The sequence below is a fragment of the Lytechinus variegatus genome, chromosome 4 (assembly GCF_018143015.1).
Source record: "Lytechinus variegatus isolate NC3 chromosome 4, Lvar_3.0, whole genome shotgun sequence".
Lineage (NCBI taxonomy): Eukaryota > Metazoa > Echinodermata > Echinoidea > Temnopleuroida > Toxopneustidae > Lytechinus > Lytechinus variegatus.
Window position 1 is genome coordinate 22558491 of NC_054743.1, and position 18072 is coordinate 22576562.

The following is an 18072-nucleotide window of genomic DNA, read 5'->3' on the forward strand; positions in this document are numbered from 1 at the left end:
CTAAACTAATATCTACGGAGCCCCTGAGCTCCGTAAATATCCACCATTTCAGCCATTATTTAGTTTAGATGAAAAGCCCAATTGTCAAAAAGGGAGAATAAAATAAACGATTAGTGATCGACCCACTTCACGAAGAGAAATGAGCTTCTGGAACGAGGCTCTGACATTGTAAATCTTGCGGGCGTTTGCGCAGACTGCTTTTTGATTGCAAACGTATAATTCATGCAAAGGCACCCACAAACAATACTGTGGAGCCATGGGAAAATCATTGTCAATGCCACTTTTTTCACCCCGTGGATCTCTGTAGCCTACACTTGTTCAGGATATCATAAGTATGTGTTATTTACAAGGTCATCACCACTCCTGGCTATAGCTGTATCGAGCTTGACGAATTTGACCCATCCGAGTTAGCAATTTATCTTCATTATGTTCACTAAACGTTCTTCGTGATTTGGCAGTGCGGCGGCCCAGTTCAGATTCTTTGGCAACGAAAGCATTCTCAGGGTACAAATTAAATATTATTGGTTACTGTCAATCATTTCTTATTTATACACAGCAAAAACTGTGGTGTTAACCGGTGTACATAGAGGACCACACCAGGTATTTTACACCGGTGTTAAATTGGTGTTAGTTTTACACCTATAGGTGTTATTACAACACCTATGGTTGTTACATTTATACTCCTTGGTGTTATGTTCAATCTCCAGGGTGTTATTTTAACACCTCAGGGTGTGGTCCTCTATTAACACCAATTGGTGTCAGTTTTAACACCAAAGTGTTTACAGTGTAGTATTTCTATGAAACAAATATACACGAGGAGTAAAAATGGGCGTGTTTTGTCTGTTTCGTTGACCAGTGAATGAGCTGAGCAGCTATACAGTTCCGACCAACGTTGAATCTGTAATAGCTCTATGGTTGAACCATGTGAACCCTCTTTGGTGACCTGCATTCGAGCTCATCTCCGAGTGACCGGCTCCGAAGAGAATCTGCCAATCAACGTGCGTGATTCTATTCACGATAGTGACCTGTGTAAAGTCGGATAAAGACACACCGCACCGACCCCTGGGTTTCAGATCAGTGTATTTATCGAAAAGATGCGGTTTGATCTGTGTTCCAAGTGACTCTAGATCTATATTGATATCATTTATAAACGATGTCGATCTGTGGCCGTACATCTCATGCACGTATCTTTTCAAGCCAAGCACTAATTACTAGGATTTAATGAACGATTCTTAAGGGGATCTTCCTGAACTTAGAAGTTATATGGAACGCACCATAATTATAAAGGTCATACATTTTTTTGGACAACAGATAACCGAGAAAAAGGAAAAACTTGACTGAAATGAGATAGTTGCACCGTATTTGGTATTCAACTTCGCAAAACTTCAATGAGATTGTTATTCCTATCGAGATACCAAAGTACTTGAAGGGAAATTAGCCTACTGGTCGTTAATGAAAGAAAAAAAAGCACATTGGCCTATAAAAAAGGAGCCTTCAGGAATAAGGAGCTATGTTTGTTCATGTCGCGAGAACAGTCAGCTCGATGGTTCGAGCTCCTGGGCGAATACCCCCTCTAATCTCACCATGGAGTTTGGCTAGATACCACTCGAGAATAGCAACAATAAGTTCCTCCTTAGACATGCCAAAGCTGATGACGTATGAAAATGGAGAAAAGGTAGGGAAAGTTGTAGTATTATATCGTTCTTTTCGCGTCCGACCCTCGATGTAAATAAGACTTACATAGGCCGATTCGGATTTGGGTGTTGAGTTTGTGGTAAACTCTAACTTCTGGAGGCCCCAAAAAATATAACTCCAGCACTGACATATCAACTCATCTGTTTCGTTTTACATGTGTTATCCATTCTCCTGTTATTTATTTATTTCAAATATTTAAAAGAAGGGTAGCCCAATCAGCAAGAATTCAGCTGGTTTCGTAAGCAAACACAAATATAAAACATGGTGACACATTCGAATGTTATTATAGCCCCCAGTGATATGGTCGCCCTAATAAAATAGCCCGGGCATGGCGCGGGCTATTTTAGCACGCGCCATGCATAAACTTAACGAATTAACGAAGGCTTGGTACGTGTATGGTCTGGACCAGCGATTTACTGAAAGCGGTACTAGATCTAATTTGTGTTTGGGATAAAATACTTGTAGCATCCCGGTATCATCAGCATAGTCCCCTATTCCCTGTGCAGGGGCGGAAATCTCTCCCAAAAGGTAGGGGGGGACAAGGGTCTGGAAAATTGACAAGCATAAAAAAAAAGGGTATTACCTAAAATCTAAGGTCATTTCGACGAAAATATATTTGACAAGCAAAAAAAAAAAAAAAGGTCATCTCGTCCCAAAACGCACGTTTTATTCCCATTTTCAGTGATATATTTCTTAGCATCACCAAAGACCCAAAATATTAGGGGGGGGGGACATTTGATATTGTGTCCCCCCTACTATTTTGAGTAGGGGGGCCTGTCCCCCCTGGGATTTCCGCCCATGTCCCTGTGCAATTTGTAAAGTAATGTAAACATGAATATTAAGAGGCTATGGATTCGCATTCAGATAGACAAGCTCCCCGGTTTGTTTCTTTTAAATTTTCCGACTTAGCCCAGGCTTGGTACGTGGTCTGGACCAGCGAGTTACTGAAAGAAGTATAGGCCCCAGTATAGGCCTAATATATGTTTGAAACAAAATAGCATCCCGGGATCATCAGTATTCCATGTGTAATTTGTGAAGTCATGTCAGCATAAATATTAACATGATTTTAAAAGAGGCTTGGTCGGATTCGCAGATAGGCGAGCTCCCCGGTTTGTTTCCTTTAATTTTCTCTGTATACATCTCCACCGGATTCAACTGGTTCTGTACTGAGCACTGATCCCGGCCACTATTGGTTTTAGATAAATTTCATTGTCATTGGTTTACAATGTATTTATACTACAGAGTGTATCAATAAAATGTTTACGCTTTAGGAGATCGATCAGTTCTGACATAGCTTACAAGAAACAATGAAAATACCCAAATTATTCAATCATATTATATCAAATTCGATGAATCACAGTACAGTTATGATATTTTTCGCAATAAATTTGTTAACAGTGTAGAATTCGTAAGCCTGTATTTTGTTTATTTTCGAGAGGCACTGGGCACTATATACTGGGCTTATTACTATCTTAGAATGCTTGCGCAGCAGATTTCCGTAATGACGTTTCTGTAACACATGACGGTACGGTCCAAGGTTAATCATTAGGTAACAGACCTAGTAGTTTGAAAAGTGTATCATCGTTTGATTTGAAGCGAGCTGGGGGCGTTGTGGGGGTGTGTGGATATGTTCCTTTTTAAATACGATATAGTAAACATTTGGTATCAGCAGTCAACTGTTCGAGATAAGATAAGTCTGCGCATATGATTACTTAATTAACAATCAGTGATTGTAGGCCTAATGCAGCACACGAATTTGTTTGAAAAAAAAGCAGGAAAAAATTAAAAAAAATATTGGTTAAGGTTTGAGGAAAATCCATTAAAGATTAAGAAAGTTATTGGAATTCTACGTTTTGGATTTGTGACGTCATAAACGACCAGCTTCCCCCTCATGTTATGTAATATGAATGCAGGAATTTCATTTTATAATGGTTCCTGATGACTTTTGTTTTCTCTTCATGATCGGGTGTGAAATTATTGATCTATTGATATATTTATCTATTGATTTTATTTATCTATTGATATTGACATTTTTTTCTGAGAAAAAAAGTCATTTTATTGAGTTTTTACCATGTGTAGGAATACTGCTTGCATATGATGTCACAAATCAATTAAAATTCTAATGATTTTTAAATTATTTGCTGGATTTTTCTCAAACCTTCGGAAATTATTATTTTTCCGGCTATATATGCACTAAAACATTTTGTGAGGGGGAGGTTCCACTTTAAACGCCATGAGAGTTCACGAGGACGGGCATGCGAGATTTGTTTTCTCTGTTCTCGTTTTAAAGTTTAGTCTTTGGAGGGATGGAGCTTTGGTTATACTTTGTTAGCTGGAATGAAATCGAGCTAGAAATACGATATTGAATATATCAAAATTCTATTTTAGCAAAAATTTAATCAAGGAAAATATAAAGTATACGTTTCTCCATTTTAACTTTTTATGGAGGCGGAAGGCGAAATTAAAGCGAACTTGGAACCCGACTCATTATTATAGTTTGTTTGTAAATTAATATTTTCAATAACATTTCATTGCGCATATTGAAACAAGAGCAGATAAATATGTTCCTTGATGGTGCAACGAACTTTCAAAAACACAACTATACGTATTCTGAAAGTAAATATAAGATTAAGAATCTTTGATAGTTAAGTATGTTGTCCTGGGCTGTGGAGTGAGTAAAATTAAAACGACCTTAGATCCTGACTCGTCTCTGTTTGTGTTTGTACATGGCCGTTTTAAAAATAGTATTTCATTGCGTTTGTTGAAACAAGAGCAGATGAACCTGTTCCCTTATAACGTTGATGGTGCAACAAACTTTTCAAGAACGTATACTTTCTATAAATATAAATATTCTGACAAATGAACCAAAGAGGGTTTTATATGGTTTGGTTTTCCCATGGTGGGAACTGAGGATGGGAAAATGAAGGACTCTTCAATCTTGAACATACATATTTTGAAATGGTATTTTATTGCGTTTATTGAACCAACAACGGAAATCATTAACATTCATCATAATGGTGAAACGAATTTCTTTAAAGAAATATAGCTGCTATGCACGTGTTTGAAACACTCTAAACCCATTTTAGGTGTATTTACTTTGTGTATTAACAAGAGTCTGCTCTATCCTAATTCCCCTTTCTTTTTATCTTTTTTTGTTTTCTAACCCGTCAGAGGCTACAATTTTCTCTTATTGATGTTCAAACTTTACCACAAATGAAATAAAGTGGACACCCCGGTCATACCTGTAAAGTCACAGTTTCATAAGTATTATATTTCATTTTCAGTTACCTACACATTCGTTTCAAGTAAACCTATGACTAGGCTAACATATGCAAGTTTTCGACAATTACTGTGATGATTATAATTGTGTGTAAAAATATTGTATGTGCTATCTACATTCTTTTTCGAATAGGGCAAATCTATCTTCACACGAAAAGAGATGCAACGGCGCGTCGACGCCCTCCGGAGTCATATGCTCGACAACGAGATCGGTGGCGTACTTCTGACATCGATGCACAACATCAAATACTTCTCCGACTACCTTTACTGCAGCGTGGGTCGCCCCTACGGGCTCGTCATCACCATGGACAAGGTGATCAATATCGCATCTCTCGTGGACGCTGGCCAGGCCTGGCGGATGTCACCTTATAGCGACGATGTGGTCATCTACACCGACTGGCATCGGGACAACTTTTGGAGCGCGGTTGAGCACCTCCTCGGCAACACTTCGGGAAAGATCGGAGCCGAGTTTGACCATATACCTCATGCAGGGAAACTGAAGGTATTCAAGTAAATGCCTTAACTGTCGTTTCTTATTATCAATCCTTTGACATCGATTAAATAGTCTCAATATCCTTAAATTAGGAACGCCCCCCCCCCCCAAAGAAAAAAAAAACACCTCTTGATGGTTGAAGGATATATTTCCAGGTCATTAATAATCGAAAAATTCCCCTGCATCTCTATGAAAATAAATACGTTCGTATTCTTCACATATTGTCCGATTCATTTATTTTACATGATTATAGGGGCTGATACAGATTGGTCAACTATGTTGTTTATCAGAATGCCAGGTATTTACTTTGTTTAATTAATGTTCTCTCAATCTCTGAAAACTAAATCATGTTGTGTTTCCCTCAATCCCATTTATATTAGGACCAGTCTAATCTCGAGACATCATCTGAATCTCTATAAACTATGTTGCCTTTCATGTTTACCCTATATCGAGATGACATTGTCTCAATCTCAGACAACTAAATCGTATTGCATTTGCCTCAAATTCCCAGTTAGGACAAGCCTCATCTCGAGACGACATCGTCGATGTCGGTATACCCATCATGCAGATGCGGATCATCAAATCACCAGAAGAAATAGCTGTTGTAAAAGAAGGAGCCCGCATAGCAGACCTGGGCGGAGAAGCTGTGGCCTCTGCGAGCGTAGAGGGCGCTGCTGAATACGAAATCGCCCAGCATGCGACGACGGTCATGATGCGAGAGGTGGCGAAAACGTTCCCAGACTCAGATATTCGAGACAGTGAGTAAATAAATAAATAGAAAGATAAATATATTCTATTATCATACCATAAGAATAAGAACCCCAAACAGATACAAAATCTGATTTACACTGGGGCCGTACCAATTAAGGCATGAAGAAATACAAAGTAGGGAATCAAATCAAAATACAAAAATAACATTGGAAAAGGAATTATAATTATTTCTAGAAAATAAGTAAAATTTGGTCATATTGATACAAAGTCATAAAACAAATGTGATCATATGCGCAGTTTACAAAACATACATATTCACAATGTCTGCTTACATTATATTGCTTGGGCAATACTGTGTTTAAATTCAATAATGAAGTGGTCTACTTTATTCTGGCCAAAACTATATATAAATAAAAGAAAGACATAACTGCTGTCCCCATCTCCTTTCCTGTCTTTTCTCTCTCTATCTCTCAGCATGGTCATGGGTTCAGACTGGGCCAATCAACTCAGACGGTGCACACAATGCAACCACGACACGAGCACTCATCAACGGCGACATCATCGTGCTCAACGTCTTCCCAATGATCGCCGGGTAATTCATGCTCATTTAATGAGTAGAATTTGTTAATCATTTTCATTGCGTCAGGGATATTTTTTTTCAAAAAGAAGGAGAAATACGGAGCTGAACTGAGAGTCCTCCATCTGAATCTCGAATCTGCATGAATCGGCCACTTGTTTAGGGTTTAGTTTTTCTTGTGTTGGCTGAGACTAGCAAGTTAGTACTCATTATTTATAGGTCAAGTCCACCCCAGAAAAATGTTGATTTGAATAAATAGAGAAAAATCAAACTAGCAAAACGCTGAAAATTTCATCAAAATCGGATGTAAAATAAGAAAGTTGTGATATTTTATAGTTTCACTTATTTTCCACAAAACAGGGATATGCACAACTCAGTGATATGCAAATGAGACGGTCAATGATGTCCATCACTCACTATTTATTTTGTTTTTTATTGTTTGAATTATACAATATTTCCATTTTTACAGACTTGACAATAGGGATCAACATGACAGAATCATATAATTATAAGCAATGCTTGTTCCAACTGTTCATGGAGGAATCAAGCGGTGTTTCGCTTGACAATGAGGAGAAAATTAGAATATTTCATATTTCATGTAATAAAATACAAAAGAAATAGTGAGTGGATGATGTCATCAGTCTCCTCATTTGCATACCGACCAGGATGTGCATATAACTGTTTTGTGAAATGAAGCAAAACTTCAAAATGCCATAACTTTGTCATTTTACATCCGATTTTGATAAAATTTACAGTGTTATGTTTGTTGGATTTTTCTCTTTTTATTCAAATCAACTTTTTGTTGGGGTGGACTTGTCCTTTAAGTAGATTCGGCACATTTCGGCAAACCTCGGACAGTTTCCGTTTCCAAGTAGCGTGTCCGTAAACTGGGCTAGCGATATAATTCTCAAATTTCTTTGCTTTACTCTCACAGATACTTCTCGGCATTGGAAAGAACCCTGTTCCTAAACCACGTACCTTCAGACCGTCATCTTGAAGTATGGCAGGTGAACTGCGATGTTCACCGGCGCGGTATGGAGCTCGTCAAACCCGGTGTCAAATGCTGCGACATCGCACTGGAGTTGAACGAGATGTACCGGGAAAAGAACCTGCTTCAGTACCGGAGCTTTGGCTATGGACACTCATTCGGGGTTCTGTCTCATTACTACGGGCGCGAAGCTGGTCAGTATTCATGTGTGTGCGTGTGAGTGTGACCGCGGTGCGCGTGTGAGGGTTAGGGTGCGTGACGGTGTGTGGGTACGCACATGTTGGAGGGTAGGATGTTCTCCCGGATATGACAATGCAATGGGAAACTGTCAGAGGCGTCGATAATGGGGGGGGGGGGCAGGGGGGCGATCGCCCCACCAATGAAAATATTGGGGGGGGGGAACATATCGTTTTGCCCCCCCCCAATAATTCCGCATGTGCTAAAAATAAAATAAGATTGTAATGTTACACAGAAATCAGCAAGCGAGATTGAGATACAACTCGTTCTTCGTCTAAAATCGTGGTCAAAATGTCCACTTTTCAGATTGGAATATCAAAAAATTTCAGCTCGCGCTTCGCGCTTGCATCATTTCTGTAACAAAAACCCATACTTTCCATGATTAAATAGGTGAATATGGTCCCGTTTTCAGTTCTAAACCTCAAAAGAACTCCCACTTCGATTTGCAATAATCTTTTGTTGGAGATATATATCTTGTTCTTTATTAAAAACGTCTAATAAACTCAATTTTTTTCAGATCGAAATATCAAAATTTTCAGCTCGCGCTTCGCGCTCGCATTAATCTGCTGGTGAGATATGTATATAGATATATATAAATACATATATATAAGTATATATATTATATATACATATATATATATATGTACACACATATATAGGCATATGTGTGTGTGAGTTAGTTTGTTTTGTCTGATCGAGCGCCTTTGGAAAATTTATTCATGATTTTGCCCCCCCCCAAATCTGAAAAATGGATCGACGCCCCTGGAAACTGTTGCTTGTGGGAGTTTTGTTCGCGTTCTAAACTCTCAATGCTCCATTTTCGCGACATTTTCGTAAGCCATACGTTTGCGTTATTTTCATTATGTTCATTATGGAATTAACAACTAAAATAAGTTGTCCTTTTTGGAGGCTTATCTGTTCAGTGGTAATAGATAATGGCATCCGCCCCATAACATCAATGCTAGTGAGTATATATAGTAGTTGATTTCATACGGAGTGGGGATACTGGAAGTGCCCTCTGATTGGTCAGATATTTAAAGCAAATAGCGCCATCACAGTCTCACAAGGGCAGGTAATATTAATGAGCTACACACATTGTATCAGCAACTTTGATTTCACTTTGCTTCCATTAATATCGTTTTTTTTTTGGTTTAATTCATTCATTATTTCGGTTGCCTTTTTTAATATTTTAAAATTGAGAAAGAATTGAAAAAATGACGACTTCATAATGGATAAAAATGCCGACTTCATAATGGATAAGAATGAGTATTCATTACTTCCTATCATATCAGAATGATAAGAGCGCCACTTTCGTACTTGGACTGTTACTCTACATAGTCTTATCAGTTCAACTCCCGGTTCAACTGAGGCCGGTTTCACACGGAAGGCGAAGAGTAATAAACTCCGGATTGTACTGAGGACCGACATTACACCCACTTTCAAACTGGCAAGCTCCGCAGTCGAGTTCGCGCCATTATGTTTGGCGCGCGAAATCTCCACCATGCGCTAATGAACGAAGTTACGCCCAAGATAGGCGATACTGCACCTCCGGCGAGGACTAGCTCCGTTTGTACCCCATCTTCTTGAAGTGGGTTGAGTACTCAGCTTTGAATCCGTATCGAAATAATCCTAGAATTGTCATACTGCCTTCCAAATTCCTTCTGTACTCCGGAGTAACTCCACTTTGGCTGTCAGTATAAAAGTGGTATTGGTACTCAGTTGACAATAACTAGTTACCATTGTACAGCTTTCGACCCAGGTGTAGTAAAGTGGGGCGGGGGGGGGTTGTCGGGAGGCCATTGCAACGAAATCACAATAAAGTGTTAATTTTTTGGTTTTATACACGCTTACAAGGTTCACAAAGGTCGGTCATGGTAAATCCTGGAAAAAATTGTGATCATGGAAAAGTCAGGGAACTTGGAAAAACCTGGAAAATGTGTGAAAAGTCATGGGAAAGTCATGGAATTGCATTTACCTCTTGGCTATGGCAGCTTTCCAGTTTGTCTTGTCTCGCAACTCTCTCTGTGATCATACTCTGCTATTATAGTTGATGTTCTTGATTTCCATTTTCCCAGTTTTGTGACATCCCAAATTCTACATCACTCCCACGACGTCACGGGAGGTCATGGAAAGCAGCAATTTAGTCATGGAAAGTCATGGAATTCTGTTTTCAAATATCTGTGGGAATCCTTGTAAAAGTTCAATTACCCGATCCCCCGTTCTGTAGGTTTGGCAAATCGCGACAGAAATCTTAGCCATAATTTTCACGTGTTCAAATATAATGTAAAGCCAAGTTTAAGATGAATTCAGCAATCTGTGTTATGTACAACTCAAATATTACCCCCTTTTTGTTGAAACTTTCAGCACTCGAACTGAGAGAAGACATCGAGACTGTGTTACAGCCCGGCATGGTACTCTCCATGGAACCACATCTCACAATACCCAACGGGCAGCCTGGGACTGGAGGCTACAGGGAACACGATATCATGGTTGTGACAGAAGAGGGCGCTAGCTCGATAACCAAATTTCCGTATGGACCAGAATATAACATCATCCACAAATGATGACATAGTCATGAATGTAATTAAACTTTTATCAAACGATCTATCAATTTAGCTATTCCAGTTCAAATGGCAATGATCCTGATAAAATTACTTAAAGGTTCTTATTTAGAAGAATTATCTCGGCAAGCCAGATATTGGCTATTTTGATGTGTAATCTTACACAGCAAGATCAGAACATCTACTGACCTATTGACATGTATTATAGGTTTAAGTAATTGTGTACTCTTTATTGTATATACATCTAGGCCTAGGTAAAAGGATATAAATGTCAATTTAGGGGGAACCGTTTTTGTCTCACCTGCATTGCAGAGTGAGACTACAGGCGCCGCTTTTCCGACGGCGGCGGCGGCGTCAACATCAAATCTTAATTTATTAAAAGGTTAAGTTTTTGAAATGACAGCATAACTTAGAAAATAAAAGGACCTAGTTCAAGAAACTTGGCCATAAGGTTGATCAAGTATTACTGAACATTCTACCTGAGTTTCATGTCACATGATCAAGTTCAAAGGTTATTTAGGGTCAATGAACTTAGACCATGTTAGGGGAATCAACATCAAAATCTTAACCTAAGGTTAAGTTTTTGAAATGTCATCATTACTTAGAAAATATATGGACCTAGTTCATGAAACTTGGATATAAAGTCAATCAAGTATCACTGAACATCCTGCATGAGTTTGACCAAGGTCAAGTGTCATTTAGGGTCAGTGAACTTTGGCCGAATTGGGGGTATCTGTTGAATTACCGTCATAACTTTGAAAGTTTATGGATCTGATATGAAACTTGGATATGATAGTAATCAAGTGTTACTGAACATCCTGTGCAAGTTTCAGGTCACATGATCAAGGTCAAAGGTCATTTAGGGTCAATGAACTTTGGCCAAATTGGGGGTATTTGTTGAATTACCATTATAACTTTGAAAGTATATATGTAGGTCAAGTTCATAAAACTTTGACATAAGAGTATTCAAGTATCACTGAACATCTTGTGCGCATTTTAGGTCACATGACCAAGGTCAAAGGTCAATGAACTTTGGCCATAATGGGGGGTATCTTTTGAATTACCATCATGAAAAGATCTGACTCATGAAACTTGGACATATTAAGTGTAATCAAGTGTCACTGACATCCTGTATGAGTTTTCAGGTCACATGATCATGGTCAATGGCCTTTGGCCACGTTGGGAGTATTTGTTGAATTACCATCATATCTCTGTAAGTGTATTGGTCTAGTTCATAAAACGTGGAAATAAGAGTAACCAAGTGTCACTGATGCAGGAAATGCCGCCAGAGGCATTCCACTTGTTTGTGTGTGTGATTAATTTTGTTTAATATTATGCAATAGTACTGTAGAACCCCGGGGACACCTGTAATAGAAATATGCGTATGTGCATGGGGCCGCGGAACGGTTTTGAAAATGGGGGGGGGACTCCCAAGACCCCCTTTTTACGCCTTGCCAGGAGTTCCCGAAATTTTTTTTTTAAACTCTTTTTCATCGGCCAACCCGTTCTTCCTCTATATCCTAAGTTCCTCTTTTCAGACGTCATTGATCGAATACCCCCAATTCATGTTCAATTCCATGTTCCCAAGGTTCCCAGGTTATGGTTTCAGATTTTGGGGGTGCACACCCCTCCCCTTTCCAAGTCAGAGTGTCCCCCCCCCCCTTCACGGTATAGAGAAAGTGTCCATGCAGATTCACTGTGCCGTCATATTACAACCTGTTTTATATTGAAAACGAAAGAAATATTCGTTTAATAAATAGACTTGTCAGTATATTCAAATATGTTTATTTTGTGTTTTTTTTCTTTCCGGAAAACACGCTCCTGTTAGTATTCAATTTCATTTTCAGTGTCTCATGATTAACGAACTGTGGAGACGGATAGCCCTTTCGAGAAACAGTGACGCCGCCTTCATTATAATTGTATTCAATATTTTCTCCATAAAAATTATAAGCAGATCATTTTTTGGGTCACTTTAGGGGGCCACAAGATTAATCTGAAAAGGGGGAAGATTGGTCAGCACCCCCCCCAAAAAAAAAAACGGCCAATGGATTCCATAATATCTTACAACATGTAACAGTTGAATAAACTGTGTGTGCCCCCATCTCAATACATAAAATGCGTGATTTTACATTTTTCCTTCCATCTCATACCAAAATTTAGCAAAAACTGTTGATAGATCTGTTAATTTTTGTAAATTATTTATGTTTTTACCCTTATTAATGGTGTTTAAAATTGAACGCGTCAGGAGGTCGCGTGGTAGGTATATCATCAGAAAATCGCTCATTTTTATCCGACACGTAGTTTTTTTGTGTGTGTGGGGGGGGGGGCGTAAAGGCATGGCGAGATGAAAACAAATACTAATTTTGATAAAGAGATTATACAATTAATAAACAGGGAACCCGCGGCTTCGCAACATAATTTACAGCGATTATGTAAACCAATAAAGGAAAGTTTGACTGAGCACAAGAAGGCCAGGTTTTACGCGACCACAAATGAGAAGGAAAAATATACAAGGGAATCGAAAAAAAGAAGAAGTTTAAACCATAATGAAGGTAATACATATAAAGATCCACAATAGTCATGCAAGTTTAACGACTTACGGGCAGAATGTAAAGACGCCATCGTAAAACAAATTAATCATAGTGAAAGCGAAGACAATAAAAGAAGACAATATTGCATGCGCGGTGACGTAAACAAAATAGAAAGAAATATATACGTGACAGAAGCAATAAAATATGCATGCAGAAATGGAGTTAAAAATGCCTAAAATAATTTCGAATATTCAGCATGCTGCCTAAAGGAAATGTCGATACGATTAGAAAATCAGTGAGTAGACGGTCGATATGAAGAAATGTTTCACCTTTTTCCAAAAAAAGGTCGTATGGAAACTGTTGTACAAAATTAATTACTTCAGAAAATAATGTGCAATGGATGTTAGATCCAATGATTGTATATTTGCCACAAGAAGGGGGGTGAGGGAGGCCTCGGTGTGTGATTCCGGGTAGTTCTTCTGGAGGACTTGATGTTTTATTGGACAGCATTGGATAATTGCTATACAGATAATTTAAAAAATATTCAACATTTGAACATTTCAATGTGCCCAACCATATATTGCCAGAGAGTTGGGCAGATACCATTGCTTAGCATGACAATTATCATGAATATATTACACTGGTCAACAAATTTCCAAAATTGTTAGGCGACAAGCAAGCTGCAACACGTTTTTAAAGTAATCGTTACTTACAAAATCACAAGACGTCTTATTTCACATCTCTCAGACTTGATAAACAGTTTTTCCCTCCGCCGAGGTAATTCTTTTCTCAATATTTCGCATCGTGTCATAATTACATCAGAACCTTTGAAACATATTTTTTAAATATTTATTTGCGGGTATTTCATTTTTGTCATACCCTCAACAAACTTCAGAACTCGGTTTGACGGTTTGGCATAGGGAAATGCGAAATATGTTCAAACTGTTAAACATGTGGAAATTATTACACAAAGATGTTAAACCTAGATTAACAAGAACTGTAATTAAGAGCAATTGGATTTCATCGACGGGGGGGGGGGGGGGGTGTCAGGCTGGTGAAAATTTAAAAATATGTAATTTCATACAAATTAAACATATGGGCAGCACCTGCTTCATTAATGAATTCATAAACCAAACCGGTATTACGTTTCTAAGAATTTCCTGTCTTTCTTCATTAAATTTCACTTGTTTCCTGTAATATAAACAAACACTCTTAATAACCTGAATGTCAAGAACTTGGAGGGATTTTTCTTGAAGGCTAAAATAAGATATACATCCTTGGCAATGAACGGAAAAAAGGCCAAGGTTAAGCGCCATGACGTACCAACGCGTCATCTGTGTATAATAACTGCTTCTTTTCATTGGCAACCCAATTATCGAATAATCAAGTGCAGCCACTCAGGAAATTACACATCTGCACACTGCCACGCATGTGACACACACAAAACAGCACGAATGGCGTGTACTGGCGCTATGCGATGTGTGTGGTACTTGCACGAGTGTAAATATCGCCGTGCATGATGCACACGAATGAGCACGAAAAAAGTCGGACACTCGAGATAAAGTGCACATCTGACAGTGCACGACAAGGAGTTAAGATGCCACGGATTTCCAACCAGGCATGTCAGATGAAAAAAAAAATCCTCTCAGTAGACTTTGGCTATCTATTTTCTGCTACATAATCCCTCCACTATCCCCAACAATGCATATAAGGACAAAATCCACGATGGTAAGAAATTTGGGGTAGACCACATTATGTCAATAGTGTGTAAAATGGGTAAGTTCAATTCAATTCAAAATGGTTTATTAAAAATCCTTTCTTTGCAGCCAAAGCCGAATTGCGAAAGTTTACATTTCAAACAAAATCATTAATAACAAGGTAAAAATAACTTGGAGTACTACGGACAAATTTCAATATAGACATATGTGTAACAAAGTATTTCATAAAGAAATTCAAATCAATACTCACTGATAAATGAAACAAAAATGGAAAATATTCAAAATACATGTAAATATGAGTGGATACAGGAAATGAAATGGAAAGCAGAAATGAAGAGAAATAGTTGAAGAGAGAAGAGAAGCAGAGAGGGGGAGAGAGAAGAGAAGAAATTGATAGTGGAAGGGAAGCTGAGAGAAAAGGGCGAAAAAGCAATTAAGTCACATGTTTTCATACATACTTGCAATGATACATATTTTGGCAGATTTTTGTGATTTCAATTAGAATATTAAGTTCACGACTAGATATCAGTGAATAATTGCTCATATGGAAGAAAAATATTTTGATTAACAAAGTAAAATGAGATGAAATAAAACTTGAGTTCTCCAACATAAAGAGAGCTCAACATTAGAATTATTATGTACATATAATCTGCATTTTACAAAAAGCAACAATCTTTTAATGATATCCTATTTAAAGAGTCCAATGAATGTTGAATAGCTTGATATTATTATACATGTAACGATAGGGGAAGATATATAAACAAAACTACTCCTTGTAATCAATTCTTTTAGAGTTTAGGTGACGAATCAAAGAGGGCAAGGGGCTATTTCTATATCGTGAAGTTCGACATCGCGTCTCTATTATTCCAGTCGAGCTTCTGGTCTGATATTGACAAGTCCTATTTTGAGGTAGAAGATGATGCAGTTTAGACGTGGGGATTTGCATAGACTTCGCAAACGCAAGACAGAGTTTGATCCGTCTATCTTCAAGAGACATCAGTTTTGACTGGAGTAAAGCATGCTCATATGAAGAATATGCTGCTCCAAAAATGATCAAATCATCCACGCTTTCTATCATGTCTTTATTTCATTCCCATGGCCCTTTTAAGCAACGGGAAAATAATGTGAGTCACACCATTATTTCATAAAATTGCGATAAAATACCACCTTCCAAGACCACTGAATAAGTGATGTACATTGTTAAAACTCTGTGCACAGAACAATTTACGGTGGAGCTGTCCACAGTGTGAGGTAGGCCTGTCATAATTCCAATTTTAAGTATGTGAATAACATGTCTGCACTGACATCGTTCACAAGTTTATCATGACCATATGTTTCATTTGTACTTTTATCCCTGCTGAAAAAGACCACCACACTGTTCACATGCTTACTTGAACACAATGTTAAATCATTGCCACACCCAGTTAGATTTGAGCATTTCATAATAGCTTGACACAAATTTGCGTAGTCCACTATATTATGTGAACACACATGGGGAACACTGAACATTCACACTGTAGAGATGTCTGCAGTGTGAAATTTTCCTCGTATTGCTAAGTCTTTAAAGCAATTTCAGTGCGAATCACTTATTTATCCCTTTTATATACAAAGTCTACTGTGTGCACACCGTGACTGTGGATCGTATCCACAGTGTGGAGTGATCTCCGGACTGTTAACATTTATCACATCTTCACATGGTCAACTATGTGGGCCGACTGTGAAAACAATATGTGACACTGTGTTCTCTACATCAGAACAATTTAGAATTATCTGTAATTTCAGCCCATACGGACGAGACTTTTGGTTACAATAATGCCCCTTATAATTAACAATCAATTAATTATATCAAACGCAAAAATGACAATGAATCGCAATGGATGCTCTCGAATAAAACATGTCTGTGTTATTAATCTACACAGCCAGCAATGGTGATACGTCATTGATTAAGTGGAGTGTAGAATCCAATCGCAATGAATAATCTTTCAAGCGATCCATTCGTGCTGGTGAACTTCCGATGTAAATAATAACAGTCACTTCGCTGAACCTACGATCGACGTATTGATATTGGCATGATTGATTTTGATATTGAGGATCAGCGAATTTGATATGAACTCGCTCTGCTTTTACTTAATGAGCTTTGCGTGTTCGTCCCAATCAATGACCTTGGCATTGGGGTATAACGTGTAATTTAAAATTGATTGATTGTCCGTGTATATAGGCCGAATGTGCGTCATTTATTGTGAATATATTATGGTGCCACTACTTTTTTTAGGCATAATATATTCCATTAATGTAGATGATTGCAGATTGGTCTACATCAACTTTGTCTACTGCCCGACAGTGCTTAATTTATTGTACCTTTAGAATATCATTTCACAACCTCTTATGGACTTAATATAAAATTGAGTTATCGCGAACCATTAAAAGTTTGAAATTTATACATTTTATATTGGATAACAGATGGGGCAGCTGCTCGTATATAGGTCGTCACAAATCAAAGACTCTATCATCCCAATATGTTTCTTTTTCCTTCGATGGATTTTCCTCAAATTTTCAACAAACTTTTTTTCTGCTATTTTCTACTTTTTTTCGTCATGGTGAACTTCCTCATTAATTAAAGGGGACATTATCACAAAAAACGGGTAGTATGAAGTTGCAACGACCCAGACTTCTAGTTGTGGTATCTTTCCGTTTTCTCTCTTCCGGGTCTTGCGCCTCCCCCCCCCCCATTTTGTGAAATATATTACTTCGCTTGTAAATATTGCCATATTTTCCTCCACTAATAAAAAAGCCCCCCCCCCCCGAGCACTATATACCACTGTCGACAAGCATTCGAAATGAAAAACTTCCTAAACGAGGGAAATCCCAATTTCTAACGTTACTAATCACCACACTGATATATTCGAGAACCAGGTCACAAATTCATGACATAAGATTTTTTTTAAGGTCTGGCTCCTATCAAAATAGAAAGTAAAATCAGGAGGGCGGGGAGGGGATAACATCAATTAGGGAAAGAGGTCATTCTTTCTTTGGGTTTAGAGCAAGAATGCGGGTGAAGTGCAAGGCTGTGGACTTGTGACCCGATCGAAACATACGTAACAATAAAGCAGAACGGTCAAGTACCGCGAAAAATGAAATATGGGAACTGCTTGGCTCGCCGCCAAGAAATGAAAACTAGTCTACGCAGGAAGGCCTTTTGAAAAAAAAATCATAAAAAATTTACCATTGTCAAAACTTAATACTCTTGTTGAAGGATTGATTGTAATATTTTCATGTTCAGGT

The 18072-nt window shown here is 38.1% G+C and overlaps 1 protein-coding gene across 1 annotated transcript; it reads left to right on the plus strand.

Moving 5' to 3' along the window:
* Window positions 1–1396: 1396 nt before the first annotated feature.
* On the plus strand, window positions 1397–10902 carry LOC121413638 (creatinase-like). Its single transcript, XM_041606548.1, has 6 exons — window positions 1397–1675; window positions 5108–5476; window positions 5979–6225; window positions 6653–6770; window positions 7690–7937; window positions 10345–10902. The coding sequence occupies exons 1-6, from the start codon at window positions 1511–1513 to the stop codon at window positions 10542–10544; spliced, it is 1347 nt and encodes a 448-aa protein (XP_041462482.1). The 5' UTR covers window positions 1397–1510; the 3' UTR covers window positions 10545–10902.
* Window positions 10903–18072: the final 7170 nt, after the last annotated feature.